Here is a 17,354-nt window from a genome sequence, read left to right as displayed (position 1 = left end):
CTGAAGGCAGACGCTGAACTGATTGAACCATCCAGGTGCCCCATCGGGCTCTTGCAATCCTTTTGCTTGCTGCTGTGGGGCTTCCATTCCTAGGGTCACTGCATGGCCTAAGGGACACCTTGACTTCCAGTCATTAAATCCACACACCAGGCAGCAGAAATGAGGAGGGCTGAAGCAGGGCGTGATCCTTCCTTGAAAGGCACTTTACAAAACTGTCCCCCCCCACCCCCCCATCCAGTGTACTGCCCAGAAGGAACTGAGGTCACACTGTCCTGCTGCGAGGGAGAGAGAGCTTTATTCCAGGTCACCGCGTACCTCATTGAAAGCGGGGAACCACTTCAGAGGAGGCTGAGAGATGGAACACTAGGGGAGGCAGAAGCCCCTGCCTCAGGGTGGGTGCCCACCCCAGCACTGACGCCTGGGTGTCCCACGACAGGGACAGAGGGACAGAGGGTTAGGGGTCTGGGAGTTAACGTGCAGCACCCAGAGAGGGGGGCATTGAATAGGGAAGGTCAGCGGGTGGTCTGTGGACACTGAGCACGAGCCTCACGAGCCCGATGCAGTCTCTGAGCAGGGCAAGGGAGGAGGTGGGGTAATGCGCCTGGAAAAGACACACGGGCAGAGACAATAAACATGGCAGATTAAACGCCAGGATGGTCTCTCCTGTGCTTGGCTAGCATAGGCGTCAACAGCCCAAGGGAGGGTGAGGAAGTCTCCCCCCACCCCCCCAATGAATGATTCTGAAATTCCTGTCAACAGTGGACAGTGGGAAATCACAACATGTTTAGTAATATTTGGAAAAATGGAACATGGTGACTTTTCATACACTCCAGAAGTGAGGAGCACTTCATACCCAGCTGTATTAGTCATGGTTCTCCAGAGAAACAGAACTAATAGCATACACGTAGATACGGAAGAGATTTATCATGGGAGTTGGCTTTTGTGATTATGGGGCCTGCGATATGCCACCATCTGCCGTCCTTCGGAAGCTGGAGAACCAGGAAAGCCCGTTGTATAATTCAGTCCAAATCCAAAGGCCTGAGAACCAGGAACTCTGATGTCCAAGGACAGAAGACGGATGTCCCAGCTCAAGAAGAGAGAGAGCATTCACCCTTCCTCCACTTTTTCGTTCTATTCCGGGCTCTCAAAGGATTGGATGTCCACCCACACTGGACAGAGCAGATCTTCTTTACCTAGTCTGATTCAAATGCTAATCTCTTCTGGAAACACCCTCATAGACGCATTCAGAAATAATGTTTTACCAGTTGTCTGGGCATCCATTAGCCCAGATAAGCTGACACATAAAATTAACCACCACATCAGTATAATGTTAGTGAACTGTAGGGAGTGTGTTAATAGATACAACCTTTTTGAAGATCAGTCTGACATTACATATTAAGTGTCTTAAAAATGTTTAAGCCCTTTGACCCTGTAACAATCCCAAAGTCAGGAACCTAGCCCAAGGACACAACTTCACAAAGCTTATCCACAAAGATTTCTGTTGATTGTTTATAGCAGGAGAAAACAGGAGATGACCTAAGTGGCCAGTGTAGGGAAATCATGGTCTTTGTCCTCGTATTTCTGCCTCAGTGACTAAAACAGTTATGTCTTCCTGGGGAAGGTTTAGAGACCACACTCCGGCACTCTGTCCCACACTCCCTAACATCCATGGGGAGGGGTGTGACTTATCGGACCGGTGAGAAATGGTAACCCGTGGGTTGTCTGCTATCTGCCGGGACCACCCAGGTGGCAGCGCACCACTGGGCCTTCTAGTGCATGCAGATGGCTGTGCCAAGTCTAGATTTGCAGGCCCAGCCTTCCTCTGATCAGATTTAAGGAAGAAAGCTTGGTTTGGTCTTCATTTTTACACAGCACTTGAACACCTGGCTTCACCAGTAACAAAGTGGACTCTGTATTTTAATTCCTCCCTGGTGCTTGTCCTTCATGGGATAGTGGTGAGGAGTGGCTGTGCTCACCCCGGAGCATGCCCACCCATGGTTCATTGAGAATAGTCAAAGAAGGGGGTCCTGGAAACCAGTGTCAGAGGGCAGGAGGGGGCCTCTTGAAGAAGCCGCAGCAGCTGGTGCAGGCTGACTCACAGCTGCTTTTAATACGCAGGGGCCACATAAACAGGCTTTGTAACACAAGTGGGCCGGCCTGGCCAACTATGGCGTGACTGGAGTGTGACATTTGAGTCACTGCGAGGCTTTGGCTGGCGTCGTCCAGCCCTGGCCATATGGCCCTCTGTGAGTGTGACCTATACAAGCAGAGCTTGAACACTGGATTTGCCGAAATAGCCTGAGACAGGTATTGAATTATCGGAGAAAGAGAGTTTTTCTCCTGGACCATGTGAAAGATATAAATCTTGGTCCACAAATGCATCTGCTCAAGAATTATAACTTATTTTCTGTAATACCATCACTTCAAACTCCATGGCTCCTTGGGTTCCGAGACTTCCACTGTATTCCTGGCACCTTGGGTCTTACATGGTGCTGAGGAGTGGAGGGGGGAGGGGGAGAGAACATTTGGTCCTTGGTCATAAGTCCACACAGGTGACCACTGAGACATCCACTGCCTCTATGTGGCTCCATTCTGATTTGGTGGCTATCTCCAAGTGCTGTTTTTTGAAAAATGAACTGTGGTTAGGCCTAGACCAATTAGAAAAGGTGGGGTGAGTAAATTTCTTTTGAGAATCAGCGAGCAGGGGAGGGGGGGAGAATCTTAAGCAGGCTCCATGCCCAGTGGAGCCCATTGCAGGGCTCCATCTCACAACCCTGAGATCATGATCTGAACCGAAATCAAGAGTCAGATGCTTAACCGACTTGAGTCACCCAGGTGCCCCTAGGGATAAGTCAATTTCTGCCCATTCCGAAGTAGTAGAGTGCCACAGTTAAGCCAACTGAGTTTTCTCTGAATGAGATCTTGACAACAGGCACAGCCTGACCTGTACCTCGGGAAGACAAATCAAGAAGGACCCCTTCTTTCTTGCCTCCCCTTCCCCACATCCCATCCAGTCTCCACTGCAGTGACAGGCTAGGTGGGGGGGATCTGCACTGTCCACCGTAGCGAGTCTGGGACAACTGTGGTAGCACTGGATTTACTCGGGTTTTCTAAGTTCTGTGGGCCTGGCGCTGGTAATATACTGGTTGTCCCACTGACTCCTTGAAAAAGTGGGATATAGAAGAAATTTGGGGTTGGGTCAGTTTGCTTAAGGAGTGACACCTGTTCTAATGAGACCTTAGGCATCAGTTTCTGGAGAAAACCCAGGCTCCTGATTGAGATCCTGCTCAAACAGGGAAGGTCAAGAAATTAGGGAGGGAAGAATTTTGGATTTGAATTCTCTTGGCTTTTCATTTAGGTGATTTCATATTTGGCCTTCCATAATGAAATTCTTGTTGAGAAATCTAATTACTGGAGGGGGTTTTGGCAAAATTGGAAACTTTATACTACTGACATTTGGGGGGTATTTTATGCTATTAGTTGGGCTTATTGTAAAACGCAGTGTCTTTCCAACATTTTTCTTGAATTAGAACATGCAGCAGGGAAATGCATTACATATCCTGGCCCTGTAACTGAAGCACAGTTTTTACAAAATAAAAACCTCTCAGCTGGGGTTCCCATGAAAGCAGAGCCTGCGACAAAGGCTTGAGTGTGTAGGCAGTTTATTTGGAAAGTGACATTAGGAAGGAGTGGGCAGCAAGGGAGCAAAACTGGGAAGAGCCAACGCAGGCATGCGGTACTGAGGCCACCGTTGCTATGGTGACCGCAGCTCAGTCTCCCAAGACCTCCTCCGAAGCTGAATGAATTCGGCTCACATCGGCTTTGTTGGGGGATGGATGCCTGCCCCACAGTGAGTTCCACAGTGTCCTTTGGGTGTTGATTCCCCCCACCCCCCACACACAGGGTGCACTGTTGAGTGGCACCTGTGTGGACCCAATCAAAAGGGCATCAGTGGCTGGAGAAAGGGGTCGAATGGGAAAGATCTGCAGTGGGCACAAGAGGTGTTCAATCAAGATACTCAGCCTGACCAAGTGCAATACTGTATCCTACGCTAGTTCACACGCACACACACAGTCTAGTTGAGGCCCACTAAGCAGTGGTTCTCAAAGTGTGGCCTGGAGACCCTGTTCCAGAGGGTCTGTACGGTCAAAACCAATTTCAGAAAACCATTAAGATGCTGCTTCTCTTTTCCGCTCTCATTCTCTCACAAGTGCGCAGTGGTTCTCCAGAGGCACGGACTGAATACAGAAGCAGACAGGAGAACCCAGCTGTCTTCCAGTAACCCAGACATTTAAAGAGATTTGCAAAAATGTGAAACAATTCTACTGGTCTCGCCGCTAAGTTTTAGAAAATATAGTGATTTTTCATAAAATGTTATTTAAATATATAAAGCATAATGGGTTTCGTATTTATAAACAAATGTTTTTAAAATTCCTATTTTAATTTCTAAATATAATCCACATATATGAAAGTTTGTGGAAACACTCTTTATGAGTGTAAGGGGGTCCTGAGATTTTTTTTTTTGGGGGGGGGAAAGTAACTTTATTTTCTTCAGGGGTGTGGACAGATGTCTCGTCTCAGAACTTCTGGAACTGTTTCTTGGTGCCAGCAGCCTTTGTGACTTTGAGCACGTTGAAACGCACAGTCTTGCTCAAGGGCCGGCACTCACCCACTGTGATGATGTCGCCGATCTGGACATCCCTGAAGCAGGGGGACAGGTGCACAGACATGTTCTTGTGGCGCTTCTCAAAGCGGTTGTACTTTCGGATGTAGTGGAGGTAGTCTCGGCGGATGACAATGGTCCTCTGCATCTTCATCTTGGTCACCACACCAGAAAGAATCCGCCCTCGGATGGAGACATTACCAGTAAAGGGGCATTTCTTGTCAATGTAGGTGCCCTCAATGGCCTCCTTGGACGTCTTGAAGCCCAGACCGATATTTTTGTAGTATCGCGGGAGCTTCTCCTTGCCAGTTTCTCCAAGCAGGACCCTCTTCTAATTTTGAAAGATGGTTGGTTGCTTTTGGTAGGCGCGCTCAGTCTGAATGTCCGCCATCTTCCCGGCCGGGGTCCTGAGATTTTAAAAAATGGTGCGAATCGCTACATTAAACTGATCAAGACCCTGGAAAGAATTGCAGCCCATAATCCGAGAAACACTGACATAGTATTTCAGGAGCTCTAAGAACACGGTGGTTGGGAAACAGAATGAAAAGCTAATAGGAGGCCTGAGGTTAGGTGGGGTACTGGAGTGAAGGGCCTTTTCTGACCCATTTCAAAATCTTCTTAGGCCTATCATTGGCCTGAGGGGAATACAAAGGGATGATGCTGATCTGGGACGGAGTCTCACAAAGGTGAAAGGACTGCTCTGATAAGGACCCGTTCTTCCAAAGAAACTGCTGCTCCCGGGTTGACCACAGGTTGTTAAATCCAATGGATTAAGGCAGGCAGTTCTCAGTTCTGGCTGCAAGTTGCTCAGTGTCCAGGAGTCATTAAAAGCTACCCCTCCTTGGGCCCCACTCCAGACCAGTGAATTAAAATTTCTGGGGATGGGGCATAGGCACCGTTCTTTACCTTTTTATTGATGTTACGTCAAGGGCACAGATCTTGGGTGGGGGGATGTGTGGCACAGCTAAAGGTGATTAAGAGGTACAAACTTCTTACAAAATAAGCCACAGGGATGTAAGGTCCAGCACAGGGAATAGAGTCAATAACACTGTCATCACTTTATATGGTGACAGATGGTAACTAGTCCTATTGTGGTGAGCATTTCATAATGTATAAAAATATCAAGCGGCGACCTTGTACACCTGAAATTAAGACAGTATGTTATGTCAACTATGATTCAATTTTAAAAAGCACAAGTTAAGTGATATTAACAGTATGCTTCTGTTATAGCCAAGTAACTATAACCCAGATCAAGATGCAGGGCATTTTTAACCTCCCAACAGGTTCCCTCGTGCCTCTCCTGGTTAATACTGCTATTGTATAGTTATCACCAAAGGTTTGTTTTTCCTGATTTTGAGTTTCATATAAATGGAATTTTACACTATATGTTCTTTTATGTCTGTTTTTCTCCCCAACATGTGTGTGTGATATTCATTCATGCTGTTAGGTAGAGCAGTGATTTGTTCTTGTTTGCATGGCTGTGTGGTTTTCCACTGTATATTTTATTTATTTTTTAAAGATTTTGTTTACTTATTTGACAGAGAGAAACACAGCGAGAGAGGGAACACAAGCAGGGGGAGTGGGAGAGGGAGAAGCAGGCTTCCTGCGGAGCAGGGAGCCTGATGAGGGACTGGATCCCAGGACCCTGGGATCATGACCTGAGCCGAAGGCAGACACTTAACGACTGAGCCACCCAGGTGCCCCAGTTTTCCACTGTATAAACATATTTTTTATTTACCATTCTACCCTGGATGGAGCCAACCGGTCCTCTCAAACTGAAGTGTGGGGACATGCTCTTACCCTAGAAATACAGGAGCTGGGACAAACGACAGACTAGAAATAGCAGATTCATGTCACCTGTCTTATGCTTACAAGGCGGGGATATGGTTATGAAAAATGGAAACCCTAGTTTTCTCAATTATTTAAAATTAATAGTTTCTTTTTCTTTTTACAGGAGGTATAGTTAAATTTGCACAAAAATGTGTGGCTCCATTCCTGTACAGAGACTTTGGGTGTCAAAGGTTAGAAGGCCTCGAATGCTTGAGGAGTTGAGATTTGGTCTCATTGGCCAACTGTTAGTACACTCTTGCTAAGTTACCTATGGTTTGTTTTTGTTTAGTTTTTTTTTGTTTTTAAAGATTTTTTATTTATTTATTTGACAGAGAGAGCACAGGCAGGGAAAGCTGCAGGCAGACGGAGAGGGAGAAGCAGGCTTCCCGCGGAGCAGGGAGCCCAATGCGGGGCTCGACCCCAGGACCCCGAGATCATGACCTGAGCCGAAGGCAGATGCCTAACAACTGAGCCACCCAGGCACCCCATATGGTTTGTTTTTAAAACTTATTTCTATCCAAGCTTCTCAATCTCACATGGACACAACTAGATATTAACAAGGAGCAGTCACTCAAACGAATTCATATACTGAAACCTCCAACCCCCTCAACTTCCCCAAATACTGTCTAATTCAGTAAAAGGCATAACCATCTACTCAGCTCATCGATCCCGAGACCCCAGGAATGCCCCTCAATCACAACTTCTCTCAGCAGCCACCCACTCCGCACAACCAGATACACACAACCCTGTCCATCAGCTGTGTCTCCGACCAAGGCTGCAGAGAGACCCGCCCATCCCTAGCACCACTGCCACCACTTAGAGCGCCCCCCTTACATACATACTCCTGCCCCATCCCCAACTCTTCCTCCTGAATCCATCCTCTATCCACCAGCCTGAGCAACTTTTTCAAGACATGCACTGGGCCAGGTCATGCCTTTCCTTAAAGCCTCCCTCTAACTCAGAATCTAAAGGGCCTCCAACTCATCACACTGACACTTAATTCCAGACTTCCCATGCTGGCGTACAAAGCCCCCTGCGGCAGTGCGGTGGTGCTGCGCCTCTCTAGGCTCCCCTCAGACCACACTCCCGGGGGCAGTGTGCTCGAGGCCCCCTGCTGGCCTTCTGTCCACACTGACCTCCCTCCCACCTGGAGGTCTCTGCCCCCGGCTGCTTCTTACCTGCAAGCTCTCCCACATTCCCAATCCTTCTGATGGGCTCCTGTCTTTTGCTAATCAAATTTCAACCTCAACTGTCTCTCTCTCAACAGCCTTCCAGGACCACCCAAGCTAAAGTAGTCATCCCTTTACTTTCTAGAACATTATGCTATCTTAATTCTCTGCATAGCACTCATCAAATAATATTTGCTTAGTCTGTCTCAATCTGCTTCTGAAATGTAGGCTCTTTCAGAAAGAATCTTATCATTGCTACATCTAGAAAAATACCTGGTATGTAGTAAGTACTCAACAAATGTTTCTTTCTTAGACACAAATATGATGCAAGAACACACAAATTCAATGTACCCTTCTCCCAAATCTAAGAGTTTGAATTCTGGGCCTCTAAGAAAAAAACAGCAGGAAGGACAAAATTGCCATTTAAAAATCATAACATGAATGCTTCTCTGGAGGGACTTCTTGTTTTTACTGATACTTATTTTTTTAACAAGTCTGCTATATGGTAATGCAGTATTTTATTTATTCTGTTCATTAATAACTAATACTCAAGAACTTTTATAATATTAATATAACTTAATCTAAAAGAATCAACTTACTTTGTTTACATTTCAATACTGGGTACGAGAGAGAGTCAAAATAATTATGGTCAAAATTATTATATAAAAAATTATAGTAAACGCTCGGTGTTAGTCTCCATACAATTTAGTTTTTGGCATAAAGTTATTTAGTTGCCAGGAAGAACATTTGGTTTACTTCACTAATAGGAATATCTCTTAATGCTGGGATGGCCTCTTCTTGGTATTTCTTCTGCTGTTGATTTTTAGCATAGTTATCTGTAAGAAGAGGACAAAAAGCTCTGTTTACCCAAACAATTTCTTCTACCATTTCTTTTTTTAAAAAATTTATTTATTTATTTGACAGAGAGAGACACAGTGAGAGAGGGAACACAAGCAGGGGGAGTGGGAAAGGGAGAAGCAGGCTTCCCGCAAAGCAGGGAGGCTGATGCGGGGCTCAATCCCAGTAGCCTGGGATCATGACCGGGAGCTGAAGGCAGACACTTAACTGACTGAGCCACCCAGGAGCCCCTCTTCTACCATTTCTGTGGTTTACGGAGATCCACTGCATAGTTTACTAGGCTAATATTTGCATAATGACAAATACCATGTTTAACATAATTAAAAGACTTCTTAAGTTAAGACTACTTAAATTCTCTCTTTAGAAGAAATGTCCCAATTAGAATAAAAATCAGGAAGGTACTTTCTGCATCTCTAGGATAAGAAATATTTCATTCATTCAACTGTACAATGATGATTAAAGTCCCATCTGCACATTTCTCATAGGGACAGAGTTATATGAAGGCTTAGTAAATATATTTAATCCGACACCCTCAAACTATTAAATCATTTGGTACAATCATTCATGCAAACTTAACAATGTGCCCTCATTGCACGAATTGTCTATTTGCTGTAATTTTAGGCAAGAAGACAGGGAATACAGTAGCTTATCAGAAAGAAATATAAAAATACTAGAACTGGTTTTCAAAATACATTATATAGGCTCATGAAAAAAAGGCTTTGAAAAGTTAAAAAAAAAATTCATACCAAGCAACTTAAAAAACCCCTTCACTTCCTAGAATCTAAGCAAGGTCAGGAATTTATTTTAATCTTTAGACTCAGGGGAATTAAAAAAAAAAACTACAAAAACATGCCGTGGCTCTTCTATCTACACAATTGGGGTCAGGTGTATACAAGGATCCTGAGGAGCATGCACACTCTCAAATCCCTCTACTGAACAAGGTCTGCATGGACCTATTTGCCATTGTTTGATCAACACTGCCCGTTTAGGATAAAATGTTTTTCTCAGGCACAGTTGCTAAGAAACATATTATATACTTGTGGTCTTTATGGGAAAATACACCTGCTGACTGGTGCTATAAATAGCATATTCATCAGAATTTATTTCTGCCACATAAACATATCCTCTGATATCACTTTGTATTTATTTCTCCTAGGTTCTTTTTCTTGTGCTGACATGTGTCACCTACTACAGCCTATTCTGGGTTGCTTTTCTTGATAAAACAGCTAACACCTTGCTCTTCCATCCCCCCGCACTTCCGTTTGATATACATTTACCTGTGACTGTATGAATGGAGTTGAGTGGAGAGGTACTCATCATGTTTATTCCAAATAAGAGTACATAACCAACTACTATAGTAATGAGGAAGTAGACGGGCAATGCAATTGCCCAGTATCTGTAGAAGAAAATATTAAACTGCTATAAAGTCATCGTTCTCAAGAGTCCATCACCGAGTTAACATGCTTTTTAAATCTGATTTTTTTATTAAAATAATACATGTATATAAAAGACAGTCAAATCGTTCTACAAGGCCTGTAATGAAAAGCTGCAATCCTGCATCGTTCCCTACCGTAGCACCATGGAAAAAGTGCAGACTATTACCTCTCACCTGTCTGCAATCCATTTCCTTGAATTCTTCAGATACTTCTTATCTGCTATCCCATTATTTGTTCCTGTGGGTTTACACCTTAAACATTTCTCTTGTATAGTGTTATCTTAGCAAGATGTTAGGAGGAAATGGAGACAATAATGTGTGTTCATCCCGCCATCTTGAATTAGAGGTGTATTAATAACGACCTCTGAAAAGCTTTAAATTTCTATATGGCTATTTATGGATCTTAAGAGGATAAATATTTACGATTTGGGTAGTCTCAAGGAAAAACTATGATCCTTAAAAACAGTATTAATACATTTTTATTTAAGAAAAACATTAAACTTACTTTTGAGGCCAATAGGTTAATCCCAAGGAGTTTAGCCAAGATTCAGGAATAAATGCCCACACGAGATACAGGACTGCAGAGAGGAACAAAAACAAGAAAAGAGAGCAGTAAGGCATGCATCTAGTTTATCAAGGTTCAGATAAAACAATAAGCTCCTGGTGCGCCTGGTGGCTCAGTCAGTTAAGCGTCCAATTCTTGATTGAGACTGTCATGATCTCAGGGTTGTGGGATGGAGCCCTGTCAGGTTCTGTGCTCACCAAAGAGTCTACTTAAGATTCTCTCTCTCCCTACCCCTCTCCCTCTGACCCTCCTGCTCATGCGCGCTCTCTCGAGCCCTCTCTAAAATAAATATTTAAACAACAACAAACAAAAACCAAAAAGCTCTTTGAAGATTCCCTGATCACCTCAGAATTGAGTTTTCTTTCCTTTTAATCTCCCAGCTCCTTATTTCTATCATTCTTATAATTATATTTATGACACTTATAGTATATTTGCATTGCTGTGAAATGATCTCTAGAACTTAAACAATTCCGTTTCCCCCGTTAGTCTTTTTTCTAAAACACGTCTTAACTCTCATACTGTAGTTTAAGCAATTTAAGGGCAGAAATCACATCTTAGCAATTACTGGGATCCTTATAGCACCTAGCAATTTGCTTCATATATAGTAGCTATTCAACACTTCATTCCCACAGGGTTGAAATGATTATAGACACTGGTTGTTTAAAGGTGAATTTATCTACCCTTGTTCTGATCCACCTCAAGATGGGCTTCTGCCTCATCTCCCAGAATACAATCTTACTTCCCTCAAGTCCAGTCTTTGTGGAACCCTTTATTGTTAATTTGTAAAAACAACAGCTAACCTCCAAGCACTCACTGTGGGCTAAGCACACTTCAAAGCGTTTCACATGCATTATTTAATTTAATCCTTAAAACAATCCTATGATATGTACGCCATTTCTACAGAGTAGTAAATGAAATCTTTGAAATGTTACATCCTCTGCCCAAGGTAAGGGGCACAGACAAATTTCAAACTATCTGTATCAGTGATGTTGAAGGATTCATATTCTACATCAGGAGCGGGAGAAACAGTGGTGAATCCAAAAGACATGGTCTCTGGCCTTCCCAAGTTTAAAATCTAGGGGAGGGGAAGAGAGTAAACTGATATTTTCATTACACTGTGGTAAGTGCGAATGTGTAATAAAAGGTGACACAGGAGCACATAAGAAGGATCTTAGCCCACTCTAGTGCTGATAGAGGTGATGTTAATGGTCAGGAAAGATTTCGTGGAGGAAGTGACTAAACTGGGACCTAAATAAGCAGTAGGGGATTAGCCAGATTAAAAATGTATATGTCTGGGGCCTGCAGATGAGGAAGGAAGGAAATATGAGAAAATGGTGTTCGCTGCCATGATCCACAGAGAGAACGTGAGGGATCTGGTGTGACTAGATGGTAGAGAGAAAAGGTGGCATGGGACAGGCTTGCAGCTTGTGATAGTTTTTAAGATGAATGAAATACAAAGAGCGGGAAAACATAATATAAATTCATAAATGGAAGTGATTGACTTTAATTAATTCAATGAATGAGCATTTACTGAACACCTACTATATGCCAGGCACTATGTAAAAGTTAAGGCCATATAGAAATAAGACACAGACCCTATTCTCACAAACTAGTGTACGAGACAGAAATGACTCAAATGTAGTGGCAGGAACTTCCCATGCATTCGCTTATTCGACCCCTTCCAAACCCTTTGGGATGCATGCTATTATTATCCCTGATCCACAGATTTGAAAAAATCAAGGCGTAGGGAATTTAAGTAACTTGCTTGGGATCTTACACTAAAAGTTACTGGGCTGGAATGTGAACCCAGACAGTGTGCTCATACTAGGGTTTCGGGCAGCAGCAAGAGCATTAGTAAAAACACACAAGTGAGGAGGGATGTGATGTATCTGGGGGTAACTTTAAGTGGTTTAGAGTGAATGGGGCATAAAGCGTGAGGCTGTGAATGCTGAGAAATAAAGCTGGAAATGCAAACAGGGCCCAGATCATGAAATATGTTGTACAAGGAACTTGGACTTTATGCTCCAGGCAATGGGGAGAACTAGGTATTTTGTTTGTTTTTAACTTTAAAGACACAGCAAACTACAAAGAGAAATAACCATTCCTACCCCAACCAGAGGTTTTAAGCAGAGGAGTCAGGGGATTAGCCAGATTAAAAAGATATACGGTTGGGGCCTATGAACGAGGACAGAAGTAAATAAGAGAAAATGGTGTTCCCTGCCGTGATCCAAAGAGAGCTGGGATGGTTGTGTGCAGGACGTATCTGTGGCAGAGACAGTAAGAAGCCTGCCAGATTCAGTGGCAGGAGCGGAGGAAAGAGTTAGGAGGAGAAAGACTGTTAAGTGAAGAACAGCTCCCAGGTTTTTAGAGCGGGTGTCTAGAAATTTCAAGCCTTGGGGCGCCTGGGGGGCTCAGCAGGTTAAGCATCTGCCTCCTGATTTAGGCTCAGATCATGATCTCAGGGTGGTGGGATTGGCTCCTCGCTGGGTGTGGAGCCTGCTTCAGATTCTCTCCCTCTGCACCTCCCCTGCTCTGTCAAAAAGAATTTTTTTTTTCAAGCCTGAGGACAGAATATCCGAGCAGTCCTTTTCCACACAGCAACGAATGATCTTCCAAAAATATAAATTTGACCAGATCACTTGACTTGCCCAAACCCTTAGAATAAACTAAATACCTTTAGAATAAAATCCAAACTCCTTACCATGGCTTGCAAGGACTTAAATGTTCTGCCCACTTCTCCGACTTCTAGTCCTGGTGCACTATGCTCTAGCTCCAGACAGTGTCTCAGGGCCACTGCACTTACAGTGAGTGCTGTCTGCCCAGAATGTTCTTCCTTTGACTCTTTCAATGGATGACTCCTTCTCTTCCATCATGTCTTAGCTCAAATATTACCTTCTTAAATGAGGCATTCCCCATCACCTGATACTCCAACTATGTCCCACCTACCACACTCTCCTTACTCCCTATCACTTCCTTCTATTTCCTTCAAAGCTTTCATCAAAATCCATAATTACTGTTATGAACCGAGTGTTTGCATGTCCCCCAAATTCATATGTTGAAGCTCGAATCCCCGGTGTGGTGGTATTTGGAGGTAGGGCCTTTGGGAGGTAGTTAGGTTTAGAGAAGGTCATGAGGGTGGGGCCGCATGACAAGATTAGTGCCCGTCTAAGGAAAGTCAGAGACCAGAGCTTCCTTTTACTCTCTCTCTACTATGTAAGGACACAGCAAGAAGGTGGTTGTCTGCAAACCAGGAAGAAGGTTTGCAAGAACCTTCACCAAGAACCCAACCATGCTGGCACCCTGACCTTACACTTCCCAGCTTCCAGAACCATGAGAAATGTCTATTGTTTAAGCCTCCCAGTCTACGGCATTTTGTTACAGCGGCCTGAGCAGACTAAGAAAGCTGCCTTGTTTTCAAAAAAATTCAGTAAATATTTAAATGGAGAGAGAATCCTGCAACCCTCCTGCACCCACTACCTAGTTTTATCATAACTGCTACATATGGTCTCTGACCTCTATCCTACTACTTCTTGCCTCACCTTCTCAGACTTCAACCTTACTGACCTCCACCTGTTCCTTGAATCCACAGGCATGCTCTTCTAAAGGCTTCTGTACCGTCCATTCTCTGTCTGGGAAGCCCTTTCCCCAGACTGCTCCATGGCTAACTTGCACTTTTCATGTCTGTGATTAAATCTCATCTCTCAGTGAGGCACTTCCAGACTGCTGTCTTTAAAACAGCAACCGCCTCCCGTTCCTTATCCTCCTTTAATTTTTCCCCATGGTACATGTTATCATATATATATTACTTATTTAATTTGTTCATTAGCTATCTCCTCCTACGAGAATGAAAACCCTCTGAGAGCAGGACATTTTTAAATATTTTGCTCCTCCTTTGCCTATATCAGTGCCTAGCATGTGGTAAGCACTCAAAAATTTGTAGCATTAACTTTTGGTTGTGGGCCATAACTACTTCTTACTAGATATGTCTCCAGAGGCCAGGGAAACAAAAGCAGAAATAAAGTATTGGACGTCATCAAAATAAAAAGTTTCTGCACAGTGAAGGAAACAATCAACAAAACTAAAAGGCAGGGGCGCCTGGGTGGCTCAGTCGGTTAAGTGTCTGCCTTCGGCTCAGGTCCTGATCCCAGCATCCTGGGATCGAGCTCCGCATCGGGTGCCCTGCTCAGCGGGAAGCCTGCTTCTCCCTCTCCCACTCCCCCTGCTTGTGTTCCCTCTCTCGCTGCGTCTCTCTCTGTCAAATAAATAAAATAAAATCTTAAAAAAACCCCAAAACTAAAAGGCAACCTACTGAATGGGAGAAGACATTTGCAAATGACATATCTGGTAAAGGGTTAGTATCGAAAACATAAAAAGAACTGATAGAACTCAACACCCGAAAAACAAATAACCCAATTTAAAAAATGGGCAGAAGACATTTTTCCAAAGAAGGCTACAGATGGCCAATAGACATGTAAAAAGATGCTCAACATCACTCAACATCAGGGAAATACAAATCAAAACTATAATGAGATACCACCTCCCACCTGTCAGAATGGCTAAAATTAACAACACAAGACACAACAGGTGTTGGCGACGACATGGAGAAAGGGGAGCCCTCTTGCACTGTTGGTGGGAATGCAAACTGGTGCAGCCACTCTGGAAAACAGTATGGTGGTTCCTCAAAAGGTTAAAAATAGTGGGTGTTACTGGATTTAAGTATTAAAGTCATTGCCTTTATTTATTCATATAGTTTCTAATCTTTCAAATACCCTACAGAACAGGGATTTAAACAATGGTAACACTGAAATAGCAGCCAACATTTATTGAGTACTTATCAATCTTTTGTATTGTTTTAAGCACTTTGCATGAATCAAGCAATTAATCCTCACAACAGCTCTAAAGGGCAGCACAGTGAAGTCAACCCAGTGTCTGGGTTCAAATTCCAGCTCTATCAGTTTCTGGCTGGGTACCCTGGGCACATTCCTAAAACCCCATGCCTCTGGATCGTCATCTGTAAAATGAGGATAGTAATAACAATACCTACCACACAGGACTGTCTTGCACATAATAAGCATTCAATAAACATTAACACCACCCTTTTACAGATGAAGAACCTGAAGGTTCAAGAGCATGGGCAAATGGTGCCAGGTGACAGAGCTAGTCCCTCGAAGAGTCAAGATTTGAATTCAAGTCACAACTTCTTTACTCCATACACTACCCTTGCCAACAGAATGGTTGGTTGTACCAATGCAGTCAGGGTTCAGAGACACTACCACTCCCTCACTTCCCTGGTTTCCACGAAATTCCAAAAAGTTGGATGGGGCCACCCAGTTTTTTCCCTGTTGTATTCCTTTTAATTCTGACATCCTTTGGAGGAGAGATGTGGGGCCTGCTGTGTGACCCTGGGCACAGTAGTGTCTCAGTGAGCACTGGTTTCCTTATCTAAAACAGGGTCTTCCAGGAACTAAGCCAGATCTAAGACTCTAAAGTGCACATGACTTCTCCAGCCTAATTCTCTTGGCTTCCTGGCTCCTACAGGCTGCACCTGCACCAACTTACTCACTCTAAACCTTTCATTCAAAACCTTCCCACATCTTCCTTCTTACTGCCTTCCTTCTTATTGTCGGGGAGAAAGCTAACCCTGTTTCCCAGTCTGATTTCATGTTTCTCTACTGGGTTCTCATGCCTCTTTTCACGGTTAATTGTAGATTCCTTTGTCTGTTTCGTCCAGAAGACTATGACCACAGGGACCAGGTTTTATTCACTTTGCTGTCTGGTGCTGTATAAATATTTGTTGAGATTATTTACACTAGTGTCGGGCATATGAAATACCAAACACAAGTTCCCTTCAGGTTTTCCTAGAAAGAGGCATAAGTAGAAACAATCACAGCTCATATGTGCACATTCTAAGAACAAATGCAGTAATATTCTTGTCCTTGAACACCAGAAAAGAGGCCCTGGCCATCCATCAGGAAAGTACTTACTGAAGCCAAACTGGGAGCTTAAGAAAAGAACAAAGCCATAAATCGCTCTTTCTGGCAATGGAGACGGTGAATTTTCCACCATTTTCCCTGTGGCTTTAGACAATCTGTGGGAAAGAAACACAATCATCGTCCGTGATTTACTCCCCTTCATCACTGGTCTGTTGTAGCCTCGTCGCTCTGCTATGGGCACAGCCTTTGTAGTTTTTTTCCTAGCCTAAACCAATGCACATCGCCACCCTGTGCACACACCTCCAACACACACCGCTTGCACGCGCGAACGAGCCCCAGACCTCGCGTGCGCGCGCACATGCCAGAGCGCGCGCACCCTGCAGCGGAAGGGAGGGGAGAGCACGGCAAGTACGGACGCCGCCCCTGCCCTGCAGGATTCGCCTCCCCCGCGGAAAGGGCTTGGCAGGGCGGGGCTCGGGGAACGCGCGCCTCCCCAGGTCTGGGCCACGGCGCCCAGGACCCGGCCCTGCCCTCTCGCGGGAGCTTCAGTTTCCTATTCAAGGGTTGGGGGGTGGGGGAGGCCCTTGACCTTGGGGCCTCGAAGCGCTCACCCAGGACCCTCCTGACAGCTCGGCCACTTCAGCTCCAAATCCCCCGCGCAGGCCCCTTCCAGAAAGCCTCCGCGGGGGCGAGAAAGGGAAGAACTAAAGAAAAGGCCGAGTCTCTAAGTCGCCCCCTTGGCCGCCCCCTCCGCTCCCGCCCAGGCGCAGGCGCATGCGTACCGCGACCCTTGCCGTCCCGGAGCGCGCGAGCGCCGGGAACTGCCTGATCGCTCCGCTCGCCGCCGCGGAAGAGGGCGGGGCTGCACGGCTGCGCATGTGCGTTGCCCACGTGATGCGCT

At 44.8% G+C, this 17,354-nt stretch overlaps 1 protein-coding gene and 1 pseudogene across 1 annotated transcript; both read right to left on the bottom strand.

Moving 5' to 3' along the window:
* Positions 1–3,645: 3,645 nt before the first annotated feature.
* LOC148164969 (small ribosomal subunit protein uS17 pseudogene) lies at positions 3,646–5,054 on the bottom strand (annotated as a pseudogene).
* PIGP (phosphatidylinositol glycan anchor biosynthesis class P) lies at positions 3,646–17,313 on the bottom strand. The gene is made up of 7 exons (XM_088023903.1): positions 17,236–17,313; positions 16,505–16,608; positions 10,461–10,533; positions 9,798–9,916; positions 8,262–8,498; positions 5,570–5,805; positions 3,646–5,070 (listed from the first exon to the last, which is right to left on the bottom strand). The coding sequence occupies exons 2-5, from the start codon at positions 16,584–16,586 to the stop codon at positions 8,386–8,388; spliced, it is 387 nt and encodes a 128-aa protein (XP_087880029.1). The 5' UTR covers positions 16,587–16,608; positions 17,236–17,313; the 3' UTR covers positions 3,646–5,070; positions 5,570–5,805; positions 8,262–8,385.
* Between the last annotated feature and the right edge of the window lie 41 nt (positions 17,314–17,354).

This window comes from Eumetopias jubatus, unplaced genomic scaffold, assembly GCF_037043125.1.
Source record: "Eumetopias jubatus isolate StellerSeaLion01/CBP00866 unplaced genomic scaffold, mEumJub1_p1.0 scaffold_1, whole genome shotgun sequence".
Classification (NCBI taxonomy): Eukaryota; Metazoa; Chordata; class Mammalia; order Carnivora; family Otariidae; genus Eumetopias; species Eumetopias jubatus.
This window is presented reverse-complemented; position numbering and strand designations above follow the sequence as displayed.

Excerpts from the sequence above, each read along its gene's own strand:
- PIGP (XM_088023903.1), bottom strand. The coding sequence starts at position 16,586 with ATGGTGGAAAATTCACCGTCTCCATTGCCAGAAAGAGCGATTTATGGC. Across the intron at positions 10,534-16,504 it reads AAGCTCCCAGTTTGGCTTCA|TCCTGTATCTCGTGTGGGCA; the intron begins GTAAGTACTTTC and ends TCCTCTCTGCAG. Across the intron at positions 8,499-9,797 it reads CTCCATTCATACAGTCACAG|ATAACTATGCTAAAAATCAA; the intron begins GTAAATGTATAT and ends CTCTTCTTACAG.